At 53.5% G+C, this 15161-nt stretch overlaps 5 protein-coding genes across 5 annotated transcripts; 1 reads left to right on the top strand and 4 right to left on the bottom strand.

The window, feature by feature from the left end:
- Positions 1 to 1172: 1172 nt before the first annotated feature.
- Positions 1173 to 1469, bottom strand: CCOS01_11323 (uncharacterized protein; the record flags this gene model as incomplete). Its single annotated transcript, XM_060459476.1, has 1 exon — positions 1173 to 1469. A coding segment is annotated over one exon (297 nt), but the record flags the coding sequence as incomplete, so codon positions are not given.
- Positions 1470 to 6299: 4830 nt separating this feature from the next.
- On the bottom strand, positions 6300 to 6461 carry CCOS01_11322 (uncharacterized protein; the record flags this gene model as incomplete). Its single annotated transcript, XM_060459475.1, has 1 exon — positions 6300 to 6461. A coding segment is annotated over one exon (162 nt), but the record flags the coding sequence as incomplete, so codon positions are not given.
- A 1461-nt stretch (positions 6462 to 7922) lies between these two features.
- On the top strand, positions 7923 to 8225 carry CCOS01_11321 (uncharacterized protein; the record flags this gene model as incomplete). The annotated part of the gene is made up of 1 exon (XM_060459474.1): positions 7923 to 8225. A coding segment is annotated over one exon (303 nt), but the record flags the coding sequence as incomplete, so codon positions are not given.
- Positions 8226 to 9014: 789 nt separating this feature from the next.
- Positions 9015 to 10427, bottom strand: CCOS01_11320 (Gti1/Pac2 family protein; the record flags this gene model as incomplete). Its single annotated transcript, XM_060459473.1, has 1 exon — positions 9015 to 10427. The coding sequence occupies one exon, from the start codon at positions 10425 to 10427 to the stop codon at positions 9015 to 9017; it is 1413 nt and encodes a 470-aa protein (XP_060310205.1).
- Positions 10428 to 11308: 881 nt separating this feature from the next.
- On the bottom strand, positions 11309 to 11473 carry CCOS01_11319 (uncharacterized protein; the record flags this gene model as incomplete). Its single annotated transcript, XM_060459472.1, has 1 exon — positions 11309 to 11473. A coding segment is annotated over one exon (165 nt), but the record flags the coding sequence as incomplete, so codon positions are not given.
- Positions 11474 to 15161: the final 3688 nt, after the last annotated feature.

The raw sequence follows: 15161 nt of genomic DNA, 5'->3' as shown, positions 1-15161 counted from the left end.
CGCATCTGCAGACCTCGTGATTCCCGATTATCCCAAAGCTCGGATGGGTGAGATGAGGCCGTCCAAAGGGATTAACCACCCGACTTTGGGCAGAGGCTTAAGTTCGAGAGAAAGTGGCCGGTTGAACCTGCCCGTGGCCCCTTACGAGGGGAATTGGCTACCTCACATAGAACGAACACCTCTTTGAGGATCTCGTGAGGCTAACCGCCTTTCTCTGAACCTTAAAGGTAAACGACCGAAACTCTGAGATCGATGACGAGGACTGCCAAACCAACCTTAAGGTTAATCTTGACGGGAACCCTATTCCTAAGCTTCTCGTAAATACGAAATAGACCGTTTGTTCTGAAGTCTAGAAAGAAACTCTCGGTGGAAGAATAGAGTGTTGGTTCACGCAAATGTAAGCTCAGCCATGTCAAGGTTTCGGGGTACGCTTCAAGGTTAACCTTACAAACCACTTACAACACCATCTTCGGCACACTCGCACCGAGCATATCTTTTATTCGGCACAAAAGTTTTACTGGGTATGGGAAACCTGTGCCGAACAACGGTCGTCTCAGGACATACCGTCTCGTCTGATCTTCGCACGCCCCCCCTCTTCTTCACTTCCTCGCGAATGACGCAAAAGGAGGACAAAACTTACTCGGGACCACCACCAACACGACCACCTTAAACCCATTTAGCTTTTTTCTGCCCTCCCAAATCCGAGGGAACGGACTTTCAGGAAGTGAGAGAGACCGCCTCCCACCTTCCCGATCCCTGGAAGCACATCTCCAACGGTTACGACGCACGCGCTTTTCCTGGTGACACCGCACGCGAACTGTCTCGTCTAGACATGCCCTCTATTCTTAGCTATCCCAGGCTCCCCTTCCCGCGTGAGAGGTTTTAGCTCCGCGAATTCATGCCGTTTGGGCAACTTGAGCGGCACTTTAAAATCACCCGCATCGACATAGGATGCCGTTCTAGTGGTTGGGTTCGAGTAGACACAACCCCGAAAAATCTAGAGGTACGTCTACGTCCGTGACACGGGGCGTGAGCATAAACATTTTCCAGTGCTCACGGAAGCAAAGTCGGGGGATGATGGATCACATACCGCGTACAACTATGGGAAATCCTCCGAGCAGTAAACTAAGATGTGTAAGGCGCCGAGCATCTCGACCGTCCCAGATACAGGTTCAACTGTAAGCCCCTGCATACCAGGTAGCAATCCCTCGCATAAGCATGCGTCGCCGGGAGCTCTTCTGAACCTGTGGTTGGCTATTCGAGTCTCCGACCACTCGGCACCAAATCAAATGCCCGCCTGGGTACAGGATCCCCCAAAGAACGCGCGTAAGCTCAATACCCTTTGAGTGACGAGTTCGGCGCCGTTTCTGGGGCCATGATCGAGCCACCTGGTATCCACCCCCACCGGCCCGACACTCGAGCCCGGAGCCGGCCCCAGTCCGTCGCGGCCGAGGGTAACAGCCCTTTTTCGATACGCGTGGGACTGCTCGAGACTAGTCGGCGATTTCAAAGAACAGACATTGGTTCGGCCTTATTTTTTTTTATCTTGAGTGTTCCCTGTCCGCGGGCCGCTTACGTCCTCCGCCTGATGCTAAACGTCTAAAGTGGGTGATCGTCGCCACATTATCAGACTGGCATGCTCGGAAAACCCGGTTAAGTGGTGCTTTTCAGCCTCAACCCCCTTACATTGTGTATGATCGATCAATCGTCAAAATACACTCACCTGAAGACCTACAAAGGTTATGGATCAAGGGGGCAAAGAAAGCGCCGGAAACAAGTGAGATTTGCAGATTAGAAGCTCTCTAATTCCTTGTCCAAGGAGCGTCCCCTCCCCATCTACGGAGGCGTCCCACGTGGGTTTAACCAAGTTCAACCCTCTCAACCCCTGGTAAAAGGCTCCTCAAGGCCTGCAGGCGACATGGAGATGAATGGAGGCAGTGCACTGCCGCGTTCACTTCATTTCGGACAATTGGTCACTTCTGCACCTTGGCTCTCCCCCAATTCTCACTAACAGTGTGCCAAGGATCATGAACGCGAAGCCGCGAGACTCCTAGAGTGAGAAGGACTTTGCACAGATTTTCCCCGGCGAGCCGTCCGTTCGGTTGGTGAGGGTGGGAAATGGGACCACTCAGACCAGGAATCGAAACGAAGTGCGATCCTTCGACCACCAATCCCCCCTCCCCTCCCCTTTCGCTCGGCACGACTTGCCCTGGCTCGTTTCATTCGGACTACAAACCCATGCTGTCAAGATCTTTGCCGTGTATGCTTCTTTAGCGGATCCAAAAGTCGGAACGAATTTCTATTCCCTCTGGGCATTATTCGGGCGCCTGTCCGTTTCCATCTTAGCACACACGGCGGCCTTTTTTAAACAATAATCTTACCATGCCACCGGCCCAGGTCCATTGGCCCTGCAGAGCTTGCGTGTCGCATGCCGGGGGTTCCGCCCGGAATGTGACTTCTACGCTTGTGCTTCCGGAGTGAGTGAGCACAGTAAACGATTAGTGCTCACCCAAATAGCGAAAGCATCTCAGGTACGGAGTATTCAGGGGGCAAATCGTGATGGATTTTGGCCGAGCTGGGACAGTGGGAGGTTGCCTTGCAGGCTACTAAAATCAAAGTACAGCTGTAGAGCGAAGCCTGTGAACGTCCACAGTCATATCTTGGGATTTGTTTGCACTCTCTGGGAGGTATGCCCTCTCCACAAAAATGTCTTAAAAGAGGATACGCGCGGCAATGTGCCGTTGCAACATGAACGGTACCTCGAAGGGATCAATTGGCTTGACACTGTAGTTCTTTGAGTCGTCGAGCAGTCGCTGGAGAAACCACTGGATGGACTTAACTGTCGTCTCTGGACTGTGACAGCAATGATACAGGGAAGCGAAAACGGTGATTGAAAGATTATCAACAACTCTCCTGGACTATTGCATTTAGCTAAACGAATTTTTCTCGGTCGTACACGTTGCAAAGTTAATTTGATGCATTCAATAATGCTGATTATATTCACTGTCCATGAGCCGGTGAACCATCAACGTGCTGTACCTAGTACTCACGTTACGAATCTCACGACAAACTAATGGTCAATCATCCCACCGACGGCATTAAAAGGACTACGATGAAGAAGCCGTTTTATATAATAGAAATATGATACCATGCATATTAAATCCAATGACAGAATGCAATGCTTTCCTCTGTTATGCCCTAGGAGAGGGGATACAAATGCGAATTAGCGGTCGACGGCCCCTACTTGAAAGTTATGAACATCACTAAAGGTAAGAGCCGAACTTCACTCGGGATTCCTCTCGATCTAGGAAGGTTTCATCAGATTCGTTTTGTTGATCCAAATTTAGAGAGCGTGCGGGCGGTCTTACTTGTAGCAGGAATTGGCCATAAATCCGCAAAGTCGACGGACTCTCCTTGCAATCTGCAGCGGTGGTTCGCAGCAACGGTAGGCTTCTACTAAAAACTTCCGTGGCTACACAAGGCAGCTTCAGGTTGCGAAGACACATGGAGCTCTGCTGCAAGTCTTTCCGAATCCTGCTTGGCGTCAACATAACATTCGCGTGAATTATGATGCCTGTAGCTTTTGTAGCTTCATTGCTCTGTGAACATTTTCCTATTCAGATGTAGCCTCCATGAGGCCTTCAACACGTGAAGCCATAAACCCACCATAATGGCGGGCTTCATTGTTTTCAAGTCTAAGGCGATCAATTGACGTTTGCCAGAGCCAGTTTGGTGCTTCATGTTGTTCATAAATGTCGTCTCGCTTTCGCTCCATCAAAGTTACAGACTACGAGCAGACAGCCGCCATCGCAATTGAGCATTCCGTGACCTTGTCAAAAGACTTGATACACTAGCCAGCGCCTCCGCCCTCACGAGACGGGCGTGATTCTACAATGTCACGAATGGCGTAGAGAGGCGTGCCTCCAGGATACATGAGAAGCTACCTCGAGATACATCAACATTATCTTCCAGAATTGTGAGAGGCATAGTGGAGTATAGGCACGTCAAAAGACGAAGCTTTGGATAAACTCATCCATCAAGGGGTGATGAAACTGCAAATCAACACTTGGCATCCCAAAATCGCTGGTCAACGCAACCGACGGGTATCACGGCCACGTCCTCGGAGGTTCTAACTAGCGGATGGCTAGCAGCACTCAGCACTTCCATCACCTACTAGCCATTGAGCATGGCTATCAGGAGGCGGCGGGCGGGGCAACCTGACAAGAAACATCACTAACCTCCTGAATTGTTTCCCATTGAACCGCTGCCACGCTGCAAGGCAAAAGTCATTTTCCTTCCAGGCTCTTGGCCTTGGCCCTGCTTGGAGAGGCCCAATGGTGAGGAAACGGACACGCAGCCAAGCGGACGAGAATAGCACACTGGGAGAACCAGTGAGGTTGAATCCACCGTACTACCTCACGTCCGCCCTCCCCCCCAGTCAGAAAGCAACTTTTCGCGACACGCTATCGCTCGCCAAGACTCCTCTATTCTCCTAATCCTTCCAATCTCCTGTACTGTTTGGCGGTCCGGGCCCGCCAAGATAACCCAAATTCCGTCCTGAAGCAAGTTTACCCATGGCTGCTGTCGCTCATTCTCCACCGAACCAAAGCTAGATTCGTCAAAGCTTGCCTCGTTGGTGTTTTAAGTATGTGCCTGTCAAGGACCCTGCTTTTTCGCGGACGGTGGGTAAATCGGCAGGGGGTGGAAGAGAGGCTCGATACTGGTATTGAACCCGTCAAGTTCTACCAAAAGGCGACCAACATCGGCAAGTGACCGATTGAGTGTGCCGTTCTGACTGTCTTCCGCCCCAGAGATCAGAAGGGGCATGTGCGTTCTGTTCCCGGGAGGAAACATTTGGCGAAGGGCTTCGTCTCAGGAGGCGGTTCTAGACGATGGAGGACGGAGGATGACAGTGGACATACATCAGATCCACGGCGGCTAGCGCACCTTGCTCGGAATGCGACCGTACAGGCACCAGACCCGAGCTTTTTTTTCTTGCTCTTTCGTCTCTACACTACTGCCGTGCGTCGGCACCCCTGGGCAGTGGTCGGCTTTACTTGCGCATTCTGAGACTTGGCTTCTTTTTGATGTGACTATGACCCTCAAGAGATCGAATATGCGTGAGGGATTTCGGCGGGGGTGGCATCCAGTCTTTTTTGGAGAAGGCGAATACTTCTCCAAGGTGATGTTAGACGCGCATTCGGAATCCCAAACGAGGCGTTGACGAGTTGAGCGATGGTAGGTATGAATATCTCCCATTGCAACTCATTCAGAGCCCTGCTCTCACCTTGACCCCCGGCTTCGAGCCATACGAATACTGAGCTCGTTTTGCTTGGCTCGCATTTGATCCATAATAGCTTATTGAGGGGCCCCTTCCCATGTCCGGCAAGCCTTTCCTCTGTGTCTTCCCCTCGAACCCCAGCCCTTGGCAACGTCATCCATTTCACCCAATGGCACGCAAAGGATCTCCAAAGACCTGTTCAATGTTAGACTTAAGTCCGGAAAACTTGCCGTAGAATCTGATGACTTGTGCAACGGACATAAGAGTTGGTGGGCTTAAAAGAATGCCGACTACCGTTATGATCAACACGGTGACTTCCAGAGGGGCGTGAACCAGCCTCTATGGTTTTCGTATAGCCTTCACGCCGTTCTGATCGCGGTGCAGTGCGGTGCCCCAACGCCGATGCCAAAGTAAGTTTACATTTAGCGCCAACAGCACGGCCGCGCTGAGCGCTCACATTCGTAGATAACCACCACCAGCCAGGCGCAGTTGAAGATTTCCGAGAAATGATACAAGCTACAACATGCACTGACATGACGGCGCTTCTACTGCCCAAGTGGACCGACCTGACTTGGGGGTGAGGTAGATTTCCAAAGTCTCACTCTCAGTAGGTCAAGCAGCAACTTGAACCCACCTATGACCCCCTACTTACGCGTCCGTCAGGCTAAGCTTCAGAGTCCATCCCAAGTTTATTCCCCAGCCCAGCGGCTCTCTGTGCCGAATGTGAGCATCCTGTCCGAAAGAGATCCAAACTGGCCTTTTGGTGCCCCAGCGCGCGCACACCCTCTTTCTTCCACCCCACGAGTCATAATGTGAACCTATCGCAAGTCCGTCTGTAAGACAACTATGGGGGTAAAGCGAAAGAAGGCGGCGGGCTGAACGCAACCATCATGGCAAAAGGTTGAATAGCGCTTCTGTCAGATCAGATCAATCCCCCTTCTTGACCTTACCATAGCCCACAGAGGCCGGCCTTGATCACTATTCAGCAATGATGCTCATTCCTTACCTTACGCGTCAACTACCACCGACCCCCGCCAAGCGGCACTGGGTATCCGTCGGTATGCGTAAAATTAAGGTAGCTCAGGTAGCTCAGGTAGGGGGTCGCAAGCTGCTGCGCCTCAATGAGCGACAAGCAAGCGGGATTTGGTCCCGTCCCGCGTCCCGGGGCTGGGAAACGCTGACGTTACGGACACATCCGTGAGAATCGAGCAAACAACTGAAACGGCATCAACAAGATGGCAAGAAGATGGGGACGCGGATGTCGTCCATGACTGGCGTACATCGCAGGTGAAAGAGGAAATCCTACGAATGCAAGTGGCTCATCATCTTGTCAATAGGACAGAATGCCAAGATAATCTTCTCCCTCTCTCTCTCACCTGTAACGAAGCAAACCCACCCCCCATACAAACCGACGCTCCCCGTAAGTGGTAAACGCTTCCCGTTCCAACTTACCAACGTACCCATGAACGGCAAGCTTTTTTTTGTCAGCACCCACCACGTCCGTTCCTCAACCTCAGTCAGCATGACCATTCCCATGAATTCCATCAGAGGGTCGTCTCATGCATGAAGTGGAGAAATCTGTCCAGATCTTGGCTTTTCTGTCCCAAGAGTCAAGCTTGTCCCCGGTGTCATACGTTCGCGCGCGCGCGAGAGAGAAAAACCGACGGTGGAGGTTCGTGGTATGCTGGTTTTGACTGACAGCCTGGGCATGACGAGCATCCTGCCCGTTTCGAAAACATGACGAACAAGCAAAATCCATCCATCCACCCAGTTACGGGAGATCTCACTGTTTAATTCTGAAAGGGCGTAACATCCCACATTCCACTTCCCTTAAACCAATGCTATTGGACCCTTGTGATGGTGATCACTGATGCTTTCTCTCCCATATCCGGGTTTCCCTCCAATCTTCACCAAGATGACGAGGACATCACCAAGCCAAGACTTCACATCATACTTCAAAAATCCAACTCTAGATATCTGCCGGCCATCCTACGCTGCTCCCTAATTCCCAACCGTGTAATAACGTCTCCTTCGAACATCTTCTTTAAACGCTTTAAACGGAGCAATACCCACAAGATGGAGTTCTTCGGGCCAGAAGCCCAAAAAACCATCCCAAAACGGTCAATACAATCGAACCCCCGGACCCTGTATCTTACCAGCCTGCCTGCCGGCCGACCGACCGCAACGGCACCAAGAAACCGACGCAGAAGCATTGAACGCTGCCGGCGCACCCCACAAACGCCCCGAATGGTAAATTGACTGCTGCTTCTCTCCCCCATGGAGATACGGGTAGCCCTCTATTTCGTATCGAAGTTGTAATCCATCCATACTTAGGCTCCAAAACGATACCGTCTTCAGAGCAAAATTGCCCCCCTCTCTATAACGTCTCTCTCGTCCGACGTCTAACCAACGTCGACTAGATTCGACATCGAGACCAACAACCAACACAAGAGCCTCCTCCTCCCATCCATAACCCCCCTTCCAAGTCCCCATCAAAACCCCAGTCACACAAACCACGAACTGCTCCCCCCCTAGACACTATCCCACCTTTTCCCACCCACACCCTTGAACGAGGCCGTTTCATCTACGCGTCTATCGGCAGTGAACGTCGGTAGCCTCGTCACTCTAAATTCCCACAGACGTCTCTGGCACTCTGCCTCTGGCTCTCTCTCTCCCCTTCCCCACCAGGGTCATACCCAGGGCGGCCGCTTCGTTACTATTGTACTCGTACTGCTTTGCTCTCCCTCGGCCACCGAAGGCTCTCTCTCGTACAGGGCGCGCGCGCGCGCGCGCAACTTTTCCTTCCGTCCGTCTTGCTCGAACCATGACCCCTACTCCGTACACCACGCAACCACCCATCAACGTTGTCCGTCTCATGGATGATGGATCTCCCCCTCCCCCCTCCCCAACACCAACAACCCCCTGCCAACCGCCTGATGCTTAACGCGACTTTAACCTAAACTGACCACATACCAATTGGCAAATGGGAACTCGTACCTTTTTTTCTTTTGTCGGGGACATGATCTACTGCTGGCCATGCCTTCCAAGGGGCCTGCTTCGTCAAAGGTAGAGACAAGGCAAAAGAAGAAAGCTTGCAACTAAGTCTCCATCAACCAATACTCCGCTGTCAGTTCGCCTCAGAAAATGATCCCCGACTTTGGGGGAAGGACTCCATCCGCTTAGCCTCAGACTCGAAAGTCCACCACCTTACCGTCGTAAGATGCATCCATCTGTGTGCATCACTGTATAGAGCCACATGTTCGAAACCAGTCTGCAACGTAACACATCCTTCATCGAGAATTGACTCAAAGCCACAGGTGGGAAAGGGGATACACGGAAGTTAAGATGTTGGTAAAAATGTGCCAGTCTATTTCGCCCGGTGATGTACCGATGGCGCGGATGAGGCAATCTCGTAATGCTATATACTGTATAAAAGAAAAGTAACGACTGTTTCAGTGCAAAACCTCTCTGGTGGTGATGCCCTGGCCAAACCCGTTTTTACCGTGATGCAAACCCAAAAAACCCCCGTGATCCGATATCGTGATCTCACGTTTCCCGATTTGTTGAGACCGCCCAAAGTGGCTTGGTCCTGAAAGTGATTCCCAAACGCCGTGGCGATGCTGAAGTAAAGACAAAAAAAGACAAAACAAAATTCCCAGGCTAACATGGCAATGCAACCCTGATTACGTCTTCATGGACGTTCCTTCTCCTCTTGTTCCCGGTCTGGCACACTTTAGATGCAGAACTTGCGGTCCAGAGCCTGAAGCGCCTTAACGTCGTGGCTCACGTTGGCAGGGCGGTCGACCGGCGGGGGAAGACCGCCGAGGGCGCCTCCTGTTCGCGGGGAGCTGTTGGCGCTGTTCACACCGTTGGCACTGCTGGGCTCAGAGTTGGACGGAGTAGGGTGCAGCAAGAGAGCAGACAGGCTGGCCTTGTTGGGAAGGGGCGCCGCGCTGTTGCTATCGGAGTGCGAGCTTCTAGGAGGCGAGACAGACAACGTCCTGTTGGGAGGAGTATGTGTGATCGGGTGGCTGGTAGAAGGAGCGCTGGAGACGGCGTTGATTCCCGGCAGAGTGTTGGGGTTGCGAGGGCCGAGTCTAGGGTCGATCATCACAGCCTGTGCCGCTTGAGCTTGAAGGTGGGAGATGCGAGGGGACTCAGAAGCACGCGACTGTTGAATAGAAGCCAACCGAGGCGACTGGTGCTGCGGTTGTTGAATCTGCGCCAGGCGAGGAGACTGGTGTTGAGGAGCATAGGGAGCCAGAGGCTTCTGAGCCGTTGGCGGCGGGAGAGGTGCCCGGTCGTAGGGGGACAGGTGGTGGTGGGGAGGTGCGTGTGCGTAGTGCGGTTGTTGCGCGGGCGAGTGTGAGACTTGAGGAGGCGGCAGTTGATGTTGCGGCTGCTGTTGCGGCGGGTAGGGAGATGTTGTGTAGTGGCTGTAAGGAGGCGTGGCGACCGGCGAAGGAGGCCATGAGTAGCCCGGCTGCTGTGCGTACTGAGGAGGGTAGGCTTGCGGCGGCATGGGCTGTTGAGGGTGCTGCTGTGTCATGTAGGGAGTTTGCTGCAGCATAGGTCCTCTTGTGAGAGCGGGAGTAGGGTTGCTGTCGTGGAGGCTGGACTCGGGGTACATTCCCTTCATGGGAGTGATGTGTCTGAGCTGGGCATCGGTGCTTGGTTGCTGGAGCTCTGGTGATCCAGGGTGCGGTCTCGAGTAGTAGGAGATGAGGTGAAGGTGCTGGCCAGTGGAGGTGGTGATGCTGAAAGACTGCTTCATGAGGCCATCCGCCTTGTATCTGTAGCCCTCAGGCTCGCCGTCCTCCTGGTCCTCATCGCTGCCGCGGCCAGAGTCGGGAGTCTTGCCGGCACCCCGTCTGCCGCCGCCGAAGCCGCTGCCACGCTTGCCCTCCATCTCGCGGTAGGTAAGGAAGCTGCCAGAGACTCGGCTGGCGCTCCATGACTTTCCATCGGTCCACCTCCTCATGCCAGCTTCCCGCTCATCCCAAACAAATACTGAGCCGGATCGGATGGATTGGCGTTCCTTCTCTGATAGTCTGCGTTGGACGCGAGGCAAGAGGCCGAGTCTGCAAGCCTCGAAGAGCTTGATAGCGTCTGCGGGTGTCCGCACAAAGCCGTGATATGTCTCCATGGTGATGATGGATAGAGTGTGATGAAGGTTGAGTGGTGAAGGTAAAGTAAAAGTGTGAAGCTACCAAAAGGCCTCGATAGGTAGGATGGGGAGAACCTTTATATCAAGGTGAGAAGAAGGGAAGGCTGGTCCGAAAGTAACTCTCCGGTGGTCCTCCACTGCGGCCCCACTGAGTTCGTTTGGGGGTAGGGATAGTTTGAGTAGAAATCGGCACAAGTTGCCCTCGACAGAAAAAGATCCTTGGCCCGAGTTGCCCTATGGCAAAGACGGGTAATCCGCGGTCGAGAGAGAAGAGAGTTTGTTGGGTTAAGCCGATAGCTATGGTTAAAACCCCGTGTGACCAGACTGGTGGTGTCCGTCTGTCACGCCAAGAGATTGTTCAAGGCAAATCAGGGTGAGACGTCTCGTCGGAAAAGGCTGAAGGTCCAAGCTTTCTCTATGAAAGAGCGTTTGTTCTGTGAGAAGCGGACGCGTAGGTGGTGAGCAGCGGGTGCTGATACCGCTGACAAACGCTTCGAGAAAAGAGAAACGAATTGCGTAGGCTAGATGACGCAGAGCAAAGTGGGTTAGCTCTTTAGGTTCTAGGCAGGTGAGGGCGACGATGAGCTCCTCGACGATAGGATGAAGGTGTTTCGCAGGCGGTGATGGGTGATGACAGAAGCTTATTCACAACTCGACAGAGAGATAGGTTGAGGCGCATTGAGTCGCACGTCAAGCTTCGAAAGGGTGGAGATGGTGAAGGTGAACGGGATGTTGGAGTTGGTGAGAGCTGCTTTTGGCAGGCTTGCGAGACGTGCCAGGTATGGAGTTCAAAGGCGTCTGACTGGGCTGGAGCAGCACCTGTACCATATATATCCTGATACAACACGCGCAAGCCCACACTAGCAGTCGCACCCCCCGGCGAAGGCCAAGCTTTTGGCGACAGGGGAGTCATGGTAAGGGAGGGGGGCCAGGGCAAGCCAAGGGGGGGAGGGGTACGAATGCAAAAGGAGGGCGTGTGGGAGACGGAGGGGGTGGAAGAGGAAGAAGACGACGACGACGACGAAGAGGGGGGTGTCGACAAGAAGACAAGACCGGGCATGGGTTGAAAAGTGACTTTGGGACTTGGGAAGACTACGGATACGCTTCGAACCAAAGTGGAGGCGACCCGAGTGACCCAAAATTCCTTCTGGAATCACCCTGTGCGCGCACACACACACACACACACTCTCTCTCTCAGCGCCGTCACAGCCGATCCACTGAAGAAGCTGACGGGGACGGGGGGTACTGGCTTCCTCGACTAAAATTGCCTCTTGGACTATCCCTGAGCGGGCTCAGTAGAGAGGCCGAGATGACCGATGGCCGAGTCGTACTTGGAAGCCAACTGTGGGAAAAGAGGCGATGTGCATGAATGATGAGAGAGGTAGATAGATGGGCTGAATATTGCGTGCAGACTTGGGACGGCGATCAAGCTATTCGGAGGGTAATGGGCAGATGAGGAAAATACGCGTGAACGAGTTGAATAGTGTTCGGCCGGCGGCGGCCAGTAGTAGCAATAGGTGATGAGCAGCGATCGTTGAGCACCAGGAAGCTTCATCAGACAAGTGTGTGATCACCTCTTGACAGATGCCCTGTTTGGACGACCTGTGCTCAATGGTTGCACTGCAACTTCTTGATAGCGCCGGTGCATGAGAGTGATGTGCCGTCTAGCAGCCCCTGCAATACCGCGGCCCCCAAACTTCCTACATCAGGATAGACGTGAGGGTGACACTAGACACTCGAGGGGAGCAGAAGGGTGACGCAGATGCAGCAGGCGCCCATTCCAACCAAGTAGACAATGCACCTGATCGACACCGAAGCTTGACTACGACAAAAACATGGAGAGGGGCCGAGATGGAGACGAACGGGGCGTATACGACGGGGCAGAAGGATGGGTAGTGAGTATCGAAACAATGAAGTGCGTACGTACCTCTCTTTCTGTGTGTAGTGTATCCGTACAGAGTAGTGTTTTGTGACGGGGATGCCAAGGTTGCCTGCCGGTGAAAATGACAGACTTCTACGGATACTTCTTTTCTCGCTGGATGAGTTGATTTGTATCGGTATCAGCAACGCGAATGTGGGCACGCGGGTAGGTGGGTTCGTTAGAGTCAACAGTCGTGTGTCGGATCGTCGTCCAAAGTCAGCAACTGAGGCGTATGGGGAATCTTGACACTTGTTATAAGATTGAGACCCGCGGGAGATGAACGACAAGGCGAGAGTCGAGATTGGCTGCGGCGGCCCAGGAGCTGCCGATTGCGTTGACTTCTTTATGCTTGATCCAGTGCCGAAAGGGCGAGTCTGTCGGCCGGGCGTCCTCCTGGGACCTTGGGGTGGGAGCCTGGGAGGGGACCACACAGAGTCAACGGTGACCAGGGGTACCGCCGCAAGTCAAGGCCCCGGCGGATCGGGGACATAGGACAGAAAAGGTTGAGTTGCACAGCGCTACTTTTGGATTGCTTGCCGTCCTTTGGGATGGGGGGGGGGGGGCAGTGTCCGGGATGGGCTCTTGACGACGGTTTACGCGGACAAGCCGTTGGATGTTGCGGTAGGTGGTGACAAGCTTTGAGACGAGATGGCGTGTGTGGGTTCTGCTGTGTTGGCTGGAGCGTGACGGCAATGAGCAAGAGTCCGAACGACGGGAATACTTGTCTAGGCACAAGTACATAGAGTTAGGAAATCCCGAGAACCCCACCGATAATCAACTTAAGCAATGTGCTTGGTACAGTACGCTACGACGGATACTATGTACAGAGCACCCTTGGGCTTGCGAGCAACGGGGGTAAGGATGATGGATGACGACGCCAGTTGGGCGCAGTTTGAAGTGATTGGAGGGGGCACAGGATGATAATGGTAGTCTCCCGTACGGATATGTGGGCTGAGATGGATGGACATCGATTGACGGGGCGGAAAATTTAAGGTCAAGGAGAGACTTGGGTACGCCGTCAGAGACTCAAGATTATGCAGGCGGTTTCCCCATCAAAGGCGACGAGGCCGCGGAAGTCTACCACTCTACGGACACGCAGTACCTACCTTACTACACGGCCATGCCAGGCGTGCTGTGTCAAGACTCGCGAGGGCTTCGGGATCGGGATGTGGGAGAGTGGGTAAAGAGGGAACATCTGTCCAGTGTCCCAGCGAGTCTCAAGGTCTCAAGCCCCAACTTTTTCCCACGCCGCCAGGTCTCCCGAAAAAGAGCTTGTTCTGGCCCAGAGCTAAAGAGCCGTCAAACAAGCGTGGCGACGGGTTCAGGGGAGAGCCACACGATGGGGAGAGAGCTGCGTACGTCTTCGGGAAGCGGGAGGTGCTCGGAGGAGGATACCTATGCGTACAAACGGGAGTAAAGAATGAGGGGCCCAAGGCAATGGTGAGGATGAACTACCACGCAGTCTTTCTCCGTACGCATTTGTTGCTCCATCCGATAGGGGAAATAAGGGAATAAAGCATGGTGTAGCGTGATGGCTTAACTTACTTTGGATAGTATCGATGGTCCTCCCACGTACCAGCCGGACGGTCTGTTCTTTTTTTGGGATCTAGGCGCTGGGGATAATGGAGACTGTGCTGAACAGGAACGCGGCGTAGGTTGGTGAGGCTGATGATGACGACGAGTCGGCCGGCAGCGTACGTATGTCTCTGGAGGATGTTAATTAACTGTAGGCAAGTCTCCTCCCTTCCCTCGGTGGGTGATACCCCTTCTAGTTGAAGCCTCGATGCCTCGGTCGATAGAGAAAGGGGCGTATGGAGTACTCTCTGGAGAGCAGAATGAATGGTTCGTCAGGCTAAGCTTCTCAAATTGATGCAAGCTTCAGCTATCTCTGATCGGTCGGTGGCCGCAGCCGTAGCAGCCGTAGCCGCGGAGCCGGATGCTCTGTACTTGTGCGGGTATCCGGCAGAGGTGACTGATGGAGCGAGACTCTCAGAGTCAGGTTGATGGCTGATGCTGTGGTGAGGAGAAGGCGCACAATCGGGGCTCCTAACCGGGAATAAGCTCAAATCGATAGGCTCTCTCTTAATTTTGGAGTTGGCTCGGGCGGAATGATTGTCGTCAGGGTCTGGGTCTGGCGTGCCGACTGATCCAGATGGCGCGTTTGCTGTGCCTCAGCCCCCAACCACCACCACAAGTGAGTGCTGTCGGTGCCGAAAAGGCAGCAGGTCGAGCTGGTTTTCACTCCAACTCGGAGCTCGGATTCCCTCCACAATGGTGGCGCTCCCCCGTGCGAGTCTCTCAGGCTCCTTGACGTGAGAATGTTTCTCCCGGCAGCTGACCTTTTAAGACGTAACGGAGTGCTCCGTCTGTGATGGGGGGCCGATTTCGCGGTGAAATAAGCCAGACCTCTCCGGACGGCTTATCGCTGGGTTCTGCAAGATGGCAAAATCGGTGTGGCGCCGAGTCCCTCCATGTGATGAATCGAGTTACAGCGAGGTAGGTATCCGTAGGTGGGTTAGTCTGTTCACAACACTGGTGAGGATGGGGAAAAACCGGGGTTATTTGCTGGACGGCGGATGAAGACGACAATGAAGGATGACAAGGCCGCGAATAATAATTTAAAGCTGGACCAAACACATGCGTCGGCAAAAGAAGTAAATGAAGGCGATAAGATGGATGTGACGGCGAGCGGGAGGGTGTGGGCGTTGCATCCGTCAAAGATGGATGTGACGGCCGGTGCATGGGCGATTTGATTTCGCAGTCAGATCGGCCGTCCACCCATGATTCTTTCT

This window comes from Colletotrichum costaricense (assembly GCF_030867565.1).
Source record: "Colletotrichum costaricense strain IMI 309622 chromosome Unknown Scaffold_12.1, whole genome shotgun sequence".
Lineage (NCBI taxonomy): Eukaryota > Fungi > Ascomycota > Sordariomycetes > Glomerellales > Glomerellaceae > Colletotrichum > Colletotrichum costaricense.
Note: the sequence above shows the minus strand (reverse complement) of the source record. Positions and strands in the feature narration are given on the sequence as shown.